This window comes from Protopterus annectens, chromosome 12.part0 (genome assembly GCF_019279795.1).
Source record: "Protopterus annectens isolate FY-2018-M chromosome 12.part0, PAN1.0, whole genome shotgun sequence".
Lineage (NCBI taxonomy): Eukaryota > Metazoa > Chordata > Ceratodontiformes > Protopteridae > Protopterus > Protopterus annectens.
Window position 1 is genome coordinate 1,470,562,508 of NC_056746.1, and position 16,293 is coordinate 1,470,578,800.

General features: G+C 36.7%; 1 protein-coding gene across 1 annotated transcript in view; it reads right to left on the bottom strand.

Annotated features, from left to right (window-relative positions):
• The window catches only part of LOC122816300 (carbonic anhydrase-related protein 10-like), a 1,457,855-nt gene extending 1,442,185 nt beyond the window's left edge, over positions 1 to 15,670 (bottom strand). The window contains exon 1 of the mRNA XM_044089031.1: positions 14,544 to 15,670. Within this exon, the coding sequence (XP_043944966.1) occupies positions 14,544 to 14,607 (64 nt within the window). The 5' untranslated portion in view covers positions 14,608 to 15,670. The remainder of the gene's footprint in view (positions 1 to 14,543) is intronic.
• Between the last annotated feature and the right edge of the window lie 623 nt (positions 15,671 to 16,293).

Genomic DNA, 16,293 nt, shown 5'->3' on the forward strand with positions numbered 1-16,293 from the left:
ACACACACACACACACACACACACACACACACACACACACACACACACACACACACACACACACACACACACACACACACACACACACACACACAATCTCCTCTACTTTCATACATGCATTCACTCACACAAGATTGCTCGCACTTTCTCTCTCTCAATCTCTCTCATACACATACATACACAGTTTCCTCAGCTTTCATGTATGGATTAATTTACACAAGACTGCTCTCACTCTGTCTCAATTTCTTACACACAGTCTGTCCTGCTTTCAGACATGCATTCACTCACACACACAGACAGAAAAATAAACACACTCATGCTACACACACACACACACACACACACACACACACACACACACACACACACACACACACACACACACACCTTAATGAATGTAAAGCAATACTGACCTAATATTAGCTATTTTGCAGCCTGCGCTCCACAACAGCTTGATAGGCTGCCGTGAAGCAGCGGACTTGTTTTTCAACAAGCATTACTTATACATTAATACCCTGCTGGAGAACATTCGTTCTCCAATCAGGGTGCTGATGTACAGTTTGCCCATTCTTTTATTATAAAGTAAGACATTTTAACCATCCTATGAGCTTCCTATTTGAAGTTGTTAGTAAGCTAATAGTAAGTGTTCCACATTTTGCCCCTTTGTTCCACATGATAAGAGGTAGTGTTCTACATTCTGCCTCTTTGCTCCACACTATGAGGTAGTGTTCTAAATTTGCCCCTTTGTTCCACACTATAAGAGGTAGTGTTCCATATTTTGCCCCTCTGTTCTACACTATAAGAGGTAGTGTTTCACATTTTACATCTTTGTTCCACACTATAAGAGGTAGTATTCTACATTTTGTCCCTTCGATCCACGCTATGAGATCGCACCTTTGTTTCACACTATAAGAGGCAGTATTCCACATTTTGCTCCTTTGATCGACACTATAAGAGGTAGTGTTCCACATTTTGCACCTTTGTTCTACACTGTAAGATGTAATTTTAAACATTTTGTCCCTTCGATCCACAGTACAAGTGGTAGTGTTCCACATTTTCCACCTCTGCTTCACACAATGAGTCAGTGTTGCACATATTCGACATGGAAAGCTGAGGGCTATCATTATGGCTTACCTGGAAACAAGTAAGCCAGCTATCTATAGCCCATCACTCTTTACCATATGAACTGTGTCCACCTGAGAAGCTGCATTCCCTACATTCTTAATAATTTCCCCTAAAAGGATGAGTGATTTAAGTGAGTAGAATTGACATTTTAGCATCAGTGTTTTAAGTTACCTAAATTGTTTATTGCTCTGCAGAGAGCTGAATCAGCTGTTTGGCTTATGCTAAAGTACAATTTTATCTGTTAATTTTATGCCTTGTAATAGTAGCCTAAATTACTTTTTATAATGGTGCTATATTCAGGAGAAATCCTTGGACAAGAACAGAGGCTACTGCTGAGAACAACAAAAGCCAATGACAAAATGGTCTGAATTCTTACTGGATATATGACGCCAAAGTTGTTAAGGAAGGAAGTTGTTACATTACTTGGATATACCCAAGATATCTGTGAATTTAGTTTGCAGGAATAATAAAACTGAATGTCTTCTATTTTATTCAGGAGACTAGATTCTTAAGAAATCAGTACTTTAAGTTGCACTGAATTTTTTTAAAATGCAACATATGAAGACATTTTTTTTCTGATGTCTATTTGGACACACTGTCCTAGTTCTCAGCCAAGTGAGATCTAAAACCCTTCACACAATAAAAAGCAAAACATAAAAATGTCAGTAGTGTGCTCTCCTATACCTCCTCTCAACTATAGGAGATGTATGAGAATTAAAAGTCTGCAAAACTGTGAAGGGTTGACTTTCTTACACTTATTTGTCCTGAAATGTAATTACTCTGGAACTAGCATAAATATGCACCCAAACTGCTCACTATGAAATTGAAATGGTTCTTTTGCTGGACAGAACATAAAGTAGCAAGGAACTTATACACACCTCATTCTTTTGTAAGGAACTTACACACACCTGATTTTTTGGTAAGAAACTTTAGTACACCCCAATCTTTGGTAAGGAACTTACACACACCTCATTGGTAAAGAACTTACACACACCTCATTCTTTGATAAGGAACTTAAGCACACCTCATTGGTAAAGAACTTACACACATTTTTTGGTAAGGAAATTACAAGCACCTCACTGGTAAGGAACTTACACACGCCTCACTCTTTGATAAGGAACTTAAGCACACCTTATTCTTAGGTAAGCCACTTAAATACAACATACCCTTAATTAACTTTATATAGTTCACAGTACTTAGTCTCCCATAATTTCTGACATCATTAATATAATGTTGTCCACTTATACAGAATACCTTGCCCTTGGAAAGTATGAACTGTGATAGGCAGTCATTAACATTGTAGCTGGCTACAGAGCTGCAACTACATAAAAGATTTACTACTACGCATTTCATATACAGACGATATAAAAGAACATGAAACATATAAAGCAGTCTAGAAATAATAATGTGCATTTATAAATAGGATAGACTTATTAATTTTGCCACTCCACCGACTGCATTCCATGTTAACGTGCAAGGCCAATGACAGCACATTTAATTTTGGTGAAATCCAGCTGCTTAAGTAGATACCAATATCCATGTTTCCTGAAATGGCAATTTGTTGCTTACATCTGAAAAGACTGAATAGCAATATCCCTTGGCTGCAATCTGATGAGTGAATCACATTTTTACCATTCTCGCACTATCAGATGATAAGCTACTTGATGTATTCACTGTATGTACCGTCTCATTCAGGTCTGACAAATGCAAAATGACAGAACTGTCAAATGTTTTTTTTTTCTTTGAGGAAGTAAGTAATACAGTCTGTTTGCCTTTTCAATGCAAATCTATTCAAGCAGCTGTTATTCAAGACTTATGGGGACATGATAACTGCTGACATGCTGAAACTGAGATTTAGACACATCACAGTGCAGCAGATATCAGCAATGATTACTTCATCCACGATGTTAGTATGTGTTTGACATGTAGCAGTTTACAGAAATCACTAACTTTATGCTGTTCAGAAGCTATTTAGAAGTTTCACCTGAAAATGACAGGCAATATGTACAGCTACTGAATCTGAAAAGAAGGAAAAAGTCCAGCACAAGTGCAACATCAGCAAGCATGTAAAATGCTTCCGTAGTCCACTGACTCCTATTCCTAATGATATTACTCCTGTGCTTGGAGTATATTTGGGGGAGGTCTCATACTTAGAGTGTGTTATTTGGAGGCGGGATCATACTTAGAATATGTTATTTGGGGGTGGGATCATGCTTGGAGTGTGTTATTTGAGGGCGGGCTCATGCTTGATTGAGTAACTTTGGGTCTGGCTCATGAAAACTGTTGGAGGAGCATGCATAGTGGCTTTCACATATGCATTCAGATAGTCTTGACAATTCAAAGTGAAAGTTTTAGAAGGTTGTGTGGCGAAATGATGTGTTGTTGTACCTTGCATGTGCTGTACAGCATAGAAAAGGCAGAAACTTAAATTAGCTTCTTAGTACTCCTGGTTCACAGTACGGTGCATTACTTAGGTGCTCTTTTACTGTTTTTTTCCATGTCAAACAAGCTACAAAATAAGCATTTTTGTTATCCAACATCCCTTTGACTTGTTATGTAGAACCCCATAGTTAAAAATCAGGATATCTGTAATCATGTATTTTCTATAAAGCATTCATTTCAAGAAATACTATAGTTGAATTAACAGTGATTCTCTAGCAAAGTATTACAAGCTCCTGCACTGATCCACAAATTAATACTAATATACCATTTGCTAAGTTGTTAGACATCACAGTAGTTATACAGAGGTGCAGGGGTGGGACACAGACCACCTGGCCAACCCCACTGACAAAGGATTTGTTGTCTTTGCCTCCATTCTGCTTATGATCCAACTTTGCTCATTTTAGTATCAGCATGTTTTCCAATACACTCACTGTAAATTTCACTGATCATGAAAGCAATATGATTTTTCCCTGCAAATTTCTTTCCATTGGAGTTAAAGCTTATATAGTATATCTACATGAAGTCATGGAAAAGTGTTAAATATTTAATAATACTTCAGGCTTAATTTTCTTTGAGAGGTCTGCTCAGTTCTGGTACTTTCCACGCATGATTTCTGTAACACTATAGGTATAGCACTTTATATTAACACCAAATCTGGAGAGCAGCACTTTTTGAATTTAAATAATTAGGCGAGATGGTATTTCCATTCAAGAACATGCTTTTTCAAAATAGTCTGAAGTTTGTGTTCTCTTGCAGCTGCAGTAGAATATCATGGAATCACATATGCCTTCCATGTGAGTAACAGAACTTTTATATGGATCTCCTGGAAAATTGAAACAGTATAATAAGACTTACAAATAAAAGCCAGGCTGTTTTCCATATTTGAGTGTCAAGTGACCATGCAAGCATCCAGAATCAAAATCTACAGGTACCCAATATCATAATAAGAGAGACTAAGAACAACACAGTCCTCTAAATGAAACAGCTCATTTTTCATGCATTTATTCACCTAGACCTTCTTAGGAATATAGTGAAATACATAGTACTGAGCTGAGTTGTCCAGATGTTCAATCCTGTCTGTTACAGGGCATGAAAGTGACCCTTGTACCTATTTATATAGCAAACAAAACAAGCCTAACTATGCAAGACTCATTTTTTGAAAAGTGGGTTAACAGAGGTGGGTTTAGTCATTTATGTTTGGATTAGTAAGTTTGCTGATCACACTTTTCTTTGTAATGTGTCTAGGCTGCTGCTATGCAACCTTAACTAGATCTGATGGCGTACATAAAAAATTGTGAACATTACTAGTAGTGATTATCACTAAATGGCTTTACTTACTTCCTCTAGACAGTTTTCAGGTGCAGTTTTCCCATGAAATTTAGCATTCCACTGACAATCAGCAGCACAAGATTTTTCTTCTGGAGCATTTCTCCCCGGGCCTCCGCTGAAAACAGGATCTGTGGAACCTAGTCGGACTTTCCCGGTCAACAAATGTTAAATAAAATAAATAAAAATACAATTGTTCTTAAACTAATGAAGAGTTTAATTGCTTAGATTATATGAACTTGGTTGACCTTTCAATCCATTGTTTATGCAAACAGATTTGGTAGCACTGAGTCATAACCTTATATGGGTTTCATGATTATGTTCTTCTACAACCAACTGTTAAAGTTTAAAAGGTTTGCTGTTTGGGACAGTAGTATTTGTGATGTCGCTGTTGTTCAACATGATATTAGCTGCATACTTGTTTGCTGTAACATCTTTGCCAAACTTAAGGTCATCCATGTAAAGCCATAACAATAAAAGAAGACACAAATGATCCTTGTAAGACATCAACATCTGATATAAATCCTAGTCCTAAAAATATTTTAGCATAGAACTCCACTCTCAATAATTCACTAATCTGGGTGATAGAAATCTATGCTAAGATTTGTTAACTTTTCCTTTCAAATCTAGCGACAAAAAAGCTCTGCTCTCTATCAACCAATGTCCCTAATTTTAAGCAATATAAACACAATCCACAGAAGGCAGTGGATTGCTTCTTTTATTAAGTGTATGATTATATTCTATCTATTGGTTAAAATAGCTAATATGATAATTTTATTATCAAAATATTCAATACTACCCTTTAATGACTGTAAATTGCCTTTATATGTTTGTTCTAGCCTTAACATCCTTATAAACTGGATCTACTAATTCTTAATTTGAGGACTTGTGCATATTCCTGCAAAATTCCAATATACTGTTTATAGCTGTTTGCCATGTTTTCCAGTAATACCTTTTAGGCAGTCTTAGTTCTCCATGTGTCATACTTTCACATCTGGTAGATTTGCAAATGTCATGGTGGGCAATGTATTTCTAGCATGACCATCTCTTAAACTGTACTAAACTCATATCCCTTACTGCAGACGTTATACCTGGGATGGATTGCAGAAAGGGGAGTTAAAGAGAAGAATACAAGATAGTGGGAGTACAAATTTAGGAATGGAGTGAAAGAGACAACCAGCAGTAAATGTAGACAACAAGAAAAAGCCCAGAAATTAAACATAAAAAATTAAATCCTTTGACAGTCATTACTAGATGTATTATATCCTAGAACTTTTAATTAGTAGTTATGGTGACACTGAATCCTTGGCACAAGGGCCAGAATGGTAAGGTTAGTCTCAAAAGTTTTTTTTTTTTTTTTGTTACTTCAGAATCAGTGAAATACTGTATGTTTTCTGTCACCTTATTTTATATCTGTATTTCTCCCAGTTTCCTACAAAGGTATGACCCATGCCACTTTTTTACAACCAGGCAACATTTCTGCCAGTGTTATTTAGGTCTTCATTCCTTGCACCAATGAAACCAGAGACATTTCTCTTTTTCATTATCCAATCATCTACAATACTTTTCAAAGTCATTGTGGTAAATATTCCCATATGACTAGCTAATATGTTTCTGTTTGATAGCATGTGCCATACTTTCCTACTTGATATGTTATTAGAACAATTATGATGGACAGAACTTAGTTGTTAGTAATTAGGGCACTACTGTTGCCTTTTTTGTAACCATGCACAGGCTTTGCAACTTCAGAAACTGCATAAGCATTCCTTTACAGATTTATCTAGTTTATTGGAGAGCTGTCTTTTTCTGTTTAATTACTGGAGCTTTACAATTTGTGTATTATAAGTCTGGATATTTGTTTACCTGCAATTACTTTGCTGCTTGATCTAGTGTTGGGAAACAATTTCACGGTGGACATTTCATTAACATCCCTGTTTCATAACTGACTAAATTAAGCATCATCATTATCATCATCATTGTAAAACCCCTTTATCCTATTTTTTCTACATTTTGTCATGGTTTTGCATCGACTGTCACGTCCTCTCTTTATTCAGTGCCAGTGTTTTACCTTCTTTGACAGGCATGCCTGACTATCACAAATCTTCTCTTATACAATCCATGACATCCTCATTTTATCTTGCTTTCTTTCTTTCTCTACCAAATCATCAACCAACAGTCTTCTGCTTTCCAGCATATGTGCCGAAACCAGCGTAAACTGTTCTCTTTGACATTCTTTACAACCGGAGCTACTTTAGCTTGTGCTATGATGTCAATTTTGTTCTTCATCTGTCCCATAGTGTGCATCGTACCACCCATCACAGTGACTTCATTTCCACTACCTCCATATTGCTCACCTGTTCTGCCTTCACTGCCCAGGTTTATATATCATACTGTAGTAATGGTTGAACCACTGTTTTGTGCACTTTACTTTTCAGCTTCTTTAGTATTCTTCTCTCAAACATTGTTCCAGATACTTTGTGCCAGTTGGCAACAGCATCTCTGTTTCTATTTTTAATACCATCCCTCAGACTTCCCTTCTCACCAACCATCCCTCCCAGCTGTTAACCTGTTCCACTATCTACTTTTTATCTCAAATTTTCAGCATCTTCCAATTTCCCTCATTTGCTGCTATTACAACTGTCTTATCTGTAGTCTGTTTCATGCCGTATGTCTTCAGTTTTTCAATCTATTCCTCTACCAATTTCTGAAGTTCTAGTTCTGAGTCTGCCTGTATAGTCACATCATCTACATACAGCAGCTTTGTTGATCTGTTCCCTCCAACCTGTTTGCTAATGTAGTCCATCACCGATATTATCAGCAGTGGGCTCAGAGCTAAACCCTGATGCAAATCCACTCCCACAGCTCCCCCACCCCCTGAGTCAGATTGCTGTTCATACTTGTGTCACTAAGTCCTTGTACAGAGTCTGCACTAATTCCAAGAATGTCTCTGAGACTTCAAGTCATCAGAAGATTGTCAAAATTTGTTTTCTTGAGACCTTGTCAAATGCCTTTGCCAAGTCTATGAAAGCTAAGTGGGATTCTTACATCATCTCTAGCATATCCTCAACTGTCTGTCACACTAGAAACATCAGGTCAGTTGTACTGCATCCCAATCTGAATCTGAACTGCAAATCACCCATCTTACCTTCTACCAATCTATTTATTTGTTTAGAAATCACCATCTCCTGATCTTAAAGGAAGTGTAACAGGAGTATGATACCTCTATACTACCCAAGGTTTCAAACATTCCCTTTGTTCTTGTAGACTGGTGTATGAATGCTAATTCACAAGTCATCTGGGAATACTCCTTCCTCTCCCATTGTTATCAGTAATCTCTAGACACATTTCTCCATTAACTCTACTAATATCTTGGTCATATCTGTTGCAACCTCACCTGAGGCTGCTGCGTTCCCTGGCTTCATTTTCCTTAGTGCTGTTCTTTCTTTCTTTTAGGGTGAGAAACTCTTCTACCCTCATTGTGGGTCATGGCAGGGGTAGTATAACTACTGTGGGGTTTTCTTTATTCAGAAGCTGCTGGAAGTATTCATTCCATCTGCCTTTGATGTCCTGTGGATTGGTGATCAGGCTGTTGTTGACATCTCTTATGAAGGATGTCTGATAAATATCCTCTTTATCATTCTGTTTTTACTTAGTAACCTGACAGAATTTCTTTGTGCCTTTTGCTAAGTCACTTTCCAGAAGCTGCTAGAGTGCCTCTGGTGCCTTGTTCTTTGCTATTGGAACTGCTAATGTAGCCTGTCCGTTAGCCGTCCAGTAGTTTCTATCTTCCACTTTTCTAGTCACTCCTTCTTTCTTTTGATGACCTTATGTACTTTATTTCCATTAGATGCTGTTTTAAGGTGCTGCAATTTTTCTTCAACTCCACCTATTTCCTCTTCTTTCTGAGTTGCTTGAGACATGAATATTTTATTGTGCTTTCTGTTCAGTCAACTTCCAAGTAGTCTTTGTTGACCTGAGAATCTTCTCTGTCCACGGCTTGCAGCTGATTGTTTCAGCCAGTGGTCTATGCTGAGGACCAACTGTTTCACTGGGGATGACTTTGCAATCCCTGACCCTGTCCTAATGCTCTATCATTAATAGCAGGAAGTCTACTTGAGTTGCATGATCCTGCAACTGAACCATGCATTGATCACTATAAAGCCATTTGCTAGACAGAAGTCTAGAATGACCTCTCCTTCTTTATTCCTGTTGCCCCTGTCCCATCCTTATAGAGCCAGGCCATCCTCATATTATGATATGTCTATACAGATATGTGCATCAAGGTCTCACGTTATCAACACTAACACATATTGTCTTGCTTTATCTAGTAGGCCTTACAGATGCTCTCTTTCTTGCCATCACAGCCTTACTGTGGTGTACAGACTGAGATTATGAAAGAAAAACAGCGTCATTTCTATTCACCCATCATATTTACTGTGTTGCCTTATTCAGTGAAAGTCCCTCAGAGCGAGCACTGACATCTCCGGTTGTAAGTCTCCAACTTGCATCTTTGATGGGCTAAAAGCCCTGTTACTACTTACAGGTACGTAATCATGCACCTTAGTACTTCCCAGCAAGGTAGTCATTAATCGGTTTCCACTAACACATATGTATTCTTTTGTCAGAAAGCATTTTTTTAAACTGTAGGTCATGACTGATTACTAGACTAATGACCCACCTGACCTTTCTTAAGGCCCCACCTGACCTTTCTTAAGGCCAAGCTATACTTCGCAAAGATGAGAATCAAACTTTGTACCTTTTGTTTGTAAGAAACACATTTTAACCATGATGCCAACCCCTATTATGTCTTTTTTCAACTACTTAAGCAAACCTTTCCAATGGCACTGTTTAAAAACACTGTAAGATGCACTAAAAATGCAAAAATCATTGCATTTCATTTTCATATCCACAGTGACACTACTTGTACTGTAATGTACATTATGCAAATGTATGCAATGCAATGTCCCAGAAAATTCAGTACAGCACATCATAATAAATGCACAGAATGGTAACATAAGACAGACCCCAAACAAATAGCTAAACAGTGCAAATTTACTTACCAAGCATACTCTCAGACAGAGGAAGAATATTTCCTCTCTCACATTGTAAACAGTATCTCAAAATAAAAAACAGTGTCTGCATTATTATTATGTAGCACATTTCTAGATGTAGTACCTGCCATTTCTATTTGGCATATGATTATTTGGTCACCCTACACAATGTCGTTCACTTTGCACTTTTTGGTTGTATGAAAAAATGTCATCAATTGCATAATTCTGTGCCTGCCCTGTACATTTCACTAATTCTTGATATTTTTTGTTCTGCTGAATTATATGGTCTGAGACACAAGTTGACTATCCTTGATGTTCAACCCATGATCTCAACATAGGCAGGATTGGGGAGAAAACAGGATAACTTTCTACCACTACAAGTGTTGCCTGTAATGTTAGTTAGAAACTCTAACAAATGGCTCCTCCACATAGGAATGTCATAGGGACAATGAACAGTGACAAAGTTTCTAATTATTTCTATACGGGCAAATTGCCACATTGATTTTGGAAGCCTAATGACTTCCCTTGGAATGTTACAATCTTCAATGAAACAGTATTGTGATAGCACCTAATGAAATCACATGATCAACATGGTTGACAAACACAAAATCTTGAAAGGTTCAGCCCTTACAGAAAAAACTTATCTCTTAAATGAAAACAATATACATATATATACAAGTGATATAGGTCTAGGGCTTCTACTGAAAATTTTAGGTAAATTCTGAAATGCTTGGACACATAAGCAGCAGGGATTATAAAGTATATTCTCTAAATAATAATAATAACAATAATAATAATAATAATATCACAAACTAGACTAAATGTCCATAAGACATCACATAAATAAAAGCTTAACAAATAGTTCTACAGCAGCTCCCTGTTCATTTAAATTGAATTCTCCCAGCATTTGGAAAAGAAGTCCTGACATTTAAAATGACAAGAGTAGTGTAAGGGATTCTGAATGAAATGCTTCTAAAACCTAACGCCATCAATGCAGGAAGTTTGATGCAACTGAACAACATTAATGCTGCCCTCAATGGAGATGGCAATTGCTTTTTCTCCCTAGCAAGATTAATGTAAGATTTTTATTGTACTTCTATAAAACACGCACATAAAAAAAGCAAAAAAAAAAAAAATTCTCCTCAATGTGAAAGTTCTAGATTTCCACTAGTATTCTTTATATCTGTCTTATAGAAGGTATGCACAGCACTCTTTACTGACTGTGAAATTCTTAACCGAAGCATTATAAGCACTCCTTTATTCCATTCAAAGAAAATGTTCAAATAAAATAATGGCATCAATTACAAAACCATAAACAAAGCACTATGGACCAAAGGCATAAAGCATCACCCAATAATTTCAGCTCACGTACAAGCAGTGCATGCCCATTAAACAAAGCTTATTCTTTTTTTTTTTTTAAACAGCATTGCACAATATATTTCAATACTCTGGGTGGCAATGACATCATCACTGCATATTATACAGACTGAAAACATTGAAAAGCTGGTCATTTGTAGAGCCCAAAAACAAACAGTGTATATTTATTGCAAGTTTTTGGAAGTGACAGTTCTACTATGATAATTGTGACAGTTGAAAAATAAAATAAAAAAATGCTATATTCCCTCAGGAAAAAAAAAATCAAGTCTTAAGACTCAGTGGCAGTTTTCATGGAGTGAAGCAGAAATTTTTCAACATAACTAACTGATGACTCTTAGTGCTACTTTGACATATGTAAAACCATTGTAATGATACACAGGCCATGAATACGACAATATGTAACAGTTACATACTACTAAATGTTTACTAATATTCCTTACAGTTAGCCTTGGAAATCAAACAAAGGCAGCACAATATCACTCACCCACAAAGTACTTTAGTTATTCTTCTACATTTAAATTTTAGGATAGAAATTTACAAATTCTAAGCATTTATTATCAGACTTAATTAAAATCACTTATAAGACAAAACAAAACAAAAACAGAAAGCATCATTGTTATTGGTCATTTAATCATATGTTTCAAGCAGTATTCCTCAATACATTTCCATTAGTGAGTAATAACAAAAACAGCAGATCCAGTCATATTATAGAATAACATCAGCTATTTCTCTGTTGCTGTTATAAAGCACTCTGTGACAGTTTATGGTACTTTTAAGTAACTGCAAATGTCCAATGGTATGATTAATGAAACAGTTATATAGCTACTATCACTTTAAATGTCTATCACACAGTAGCTTCTTCCGAGAAAGATTGTATATCTATCCAGTGTTCTGCCTTGGAGAAGCAATTATATTATAATACAGCTAAAGAAAAAAAATACACCATTATGCAATGTCTATTATACCAAATGCCTGCAGATGTACTTTAGCTACCATACACATTTATTTCTTCCATATAATGGATATTTATATGTCCCAAATTTTTTCATATATATTCGTGACTAAAATGTGTTGCATATATACTCCACTTTTGTCAAAGAGTTATATTAATTTACATATGCTCATTCTTATGTATACAAATACAAAGGGACTGCCATTGGTGCAGATATATGCAAGTAAAATGCACACAGGTCTACTTGTAGAATATATCTAACATCTTCAAATTACTATGAGTAAAGGACTGTGCATACTTTTGTACTGAACAATAAGCACCATTTCAATATAAATTATCAAAGTGAATTACACATTAAGTCATCATTGAATAAAATGTATGAATCCAGCTATTGGAGTTCTAGATGCAGGGACTACTGTAGCTTTATAAAATTAATGTTTAAAATAAATATTTTATGGTTTTGATATATAACAGTAATAAATGATGTTTCGTGGATCTAATATTAAAAAAGATTGTTTTTTTGAGGACAAAAGACTTTATACAGCTTACTATGTTCTCTTCAAAGTCAGTAATAGCATCAGAGTGAAGACGCTTTGCAGGTAGAAGAATCAATTGCCTTTAGAGTTGTGAAAAAATGGTGTCTGTTTCAGTCATTCATTGCAGTCTGTTTTAAAGTAGAATTTAATAATGCATAGAATCATTCACATCAGCTGCTCTAAAACACATAATTACACTATTCAGAAATGCATGCCTGCAAATGTATATTTCTACTATGGGAAATACTTGGATGTTCAAAACTTTGGACTAAATAAACATAGTGATGTTCACTGCTTTCTAGAATTACTTTGAAGTAGAGCTTATATTTAAGAATGAAAAAAATAGTCTTTAAATGGTTTAGTATGGATAAAATTTACTTCAATATGCGACTAAAAATAACATAAATACATTACACTTAGCATCTAATTAATATAAATGATGAGGAAAATAACATGGCATTACAGAACAGGTAATAAGGCCCATTATTTTTCTCTGGTAACGTCTTAATTAAAGTCAGCAGCCAAAGTACTTCATAAAAAGAATAATAATTAAAGCAATACATCACAATAACTGAAGTAGCGTTAACGTGCTGCAGAGGTTTCAGTCTGATGCATAAATGTTTTATTTTCATGGTAGCAGCTATAGAAATGTGCAGATTATCAGACCAGTATGAGTTAAGCAAAATAATGCCTAGGTTAATGTGAATTGTATGCACTGGATTCGTAATGTACTATGAATTAGCATACAGGTAACATGCAGCTGAGAATGCTTGGGTCCAAATCAATGTTAGCTACCCCATTCTTCCCAAGACAATCCCTGGACTCCTGTAATGAAAAGCAGGGTGCCTAACATACTGGGATATCTATTAAAACGAGGTCAGTCTTTAATCAATGATTCATAGTGCAGAGACAGCAGCTGGAGCTGAGACAGTGGATTGCAAGATTAGCATTCATATACAGTCATGAAATGATGACCGGTTTGTTTACTGATTGTGAAACTCATAATGTCACTGAGCAGGGAGGAGGTAAAAGTGACAAAGTAGTTGATGGCCTCTTCAGTTTCAAGAATCCGGGTGGACCTTCTGCCTTTCCTTGATACTCATACAAACTAATTATATTATGTTACCACGAGTGACATGATAAATTAAAAGGACAGATGTCTTTTCAAGTAGAAAAGATGGATTTCTTACAATAAATTGCTGTAATCTTTGTCATCAGGAACTGGGCATACTTATTCGTTAATTGGACAGGATTCGGTGTCAAGTTAAATTACCTGACTTTTAAGACTGGGAACTACAAAGGAATGAAGGCTGGGTTTTGCATTCAGGAACTGGGAAATGCAACTGCCAATTACTTTTCCACGTTAAAATTATCTAGCTTCTACTGAATAATTTACATAAGAATAAGGCGTGCGCAGACACACACACACACACACACACACGATGCGTTCTTTAATTCAGACAGTGTGAACAGTAGTACATGGTATTGGGCGGTATTATCTTTAATTTTGCACCTTTTGGTTACTGCTTCAGACGAAAATAAGAGATCCAGTACTATTTAAAACTGTAAGATCGTCATATCTAATGAGATTTTACACACACGGATTTATATCAACAGCACATCAATGATCATGCATAACCATGGCAGCATATGTGTAGCGATATGACGTTTAACTGTTGTATTGCTAGTTACATTGATGTAGAACAAGTAGTTAATCCTAAACTCTTTACTTACCTGATATGCAGACGATGAAATTCGCTTGAAAAATAATAAATATTTCCCATATAAATTCCATCATCCAATCTTCATTCCTTGTGCATCACTCAGTGAAAAAGATCAATACCACAGTTTGACGATCCAGTAAGCCTACTTTTGCAAAAGGTATTCCCCAGATCCCGAGAAACATGCCAGGTGATCTTACAACCACGACAGATTTCCAAAAAAGTCAGTAACGTCTCCAGCACACAAAAAAAATGCCAATATATTTTCCTAAAATATAGAGACAGCCAACTTTTTCGCCCTGTTTTACTATCCTCGCATGACAGAAGCTTCCTTGCCCAAACTAATTTCTGGAGAGCCGCGTTAGTAAAAATTATACTGAAATACAGATGCAGCCGTAAGCAGTGATTTTGTGAAGCCGCGCTATCAGTAGTTCATCCTGCCTGAGAGCTACACTCTGCACCGAAACGGGGTATTCCTCTTGGAGGCTGATGTGCCTTCAGTGCTCCATGCACTTCCTACTATCCACTTTTCTGCAATGCAACTGCAGGGGTCGTTCTTAGCTCACCAACGCCGTCTTCACCGGCTACCTGGTTAAACGGTATAGTGCTGTTAATGACAGGTTTGTCAGCTAAAAAGTCAGCTTAACAATGTATTTTAAATGTTTAACTGCTTTATAACTGAGACTGGCGACCCTCACATTTAATCATGCAGCAACTGAGGTCTTCTGTTCTGCGTGCGTGACACAGCTTGCTGGCCAGATTGCTCCACTTGCAAAGTATTGTGGATCCCTCTAAATAAACTGCCCTGGGACAGTCAGCGCATTTCAGGCTGCTAATTCGCCTTTAAACTGAAACCAGGGAGAACAGTCCTGATACTGAAGTCCAGAGCCATTACCATAAGATTTTTTTTTCTGCAAGGTCTCACTCAAAAATAAAATAAAGTCTAATATAAATAATTCCTATTGACAGACCTGGAGAAATATACACGTATTATCCCTCATTCGAAAGGGGAACAAATTCGGACGAATGAATTATGTCTAACAGTTGGAGTATGTGTATCCATTCAGTTAGCACATGTGTATTATTTTTCTAGGTTACAATATATGGCACCTCTTGGTTTTCTGCTGCATTTGCAGGACCAGACAGAGCAGCCTAGTTTTCTTGTGCAATTAGGTCCATATACTTTTTAATACTTTTTATGTTATTACTTACTGTAGTTGCTGCTGCAAGATGCGGTGCCACTGAAAGCTTGCTTCCCAGCTCTTAAGCTCTTGGATTAGGAAGCACAGCGCGTACCCAACTTGGCGGCGCGTGCACGACGCGAGACCGTCGCAAGCTTCGGCAGTTTGCATGTAGCGAGCGCCACAGGTTCTGATGTAATGCAAGCTTGGAAACGCAGGCTGGTTGCTTTTGCGTCAAAGGATCGGTGCCTTGCGGTCTACAGAGTGTAGTGAAAATGAATAATTCTGAATGTGATGCCCAGGCTGGAGAACAATTCGCCAGCGCATACTTCTCAACTATCCCCGATATTGACCCAAATTTTAGCTCTGTCCCTCTTAAACCCTCGTGAAGCTGGCGACGTTTGAGGAAAATGTAGTGAGTTAGACTTACTAAACCATGTTTTATACTTCGTTTACTTCATAACATGTATATTAATCCACGTTCTCTTAATCTGTTCGTGTCTCACGTTAACGGTACTAATATAATATTAGTAATATTTTAAAAATGGCTCTGATTATTTCAGGATTTATCCCCGACCCCGA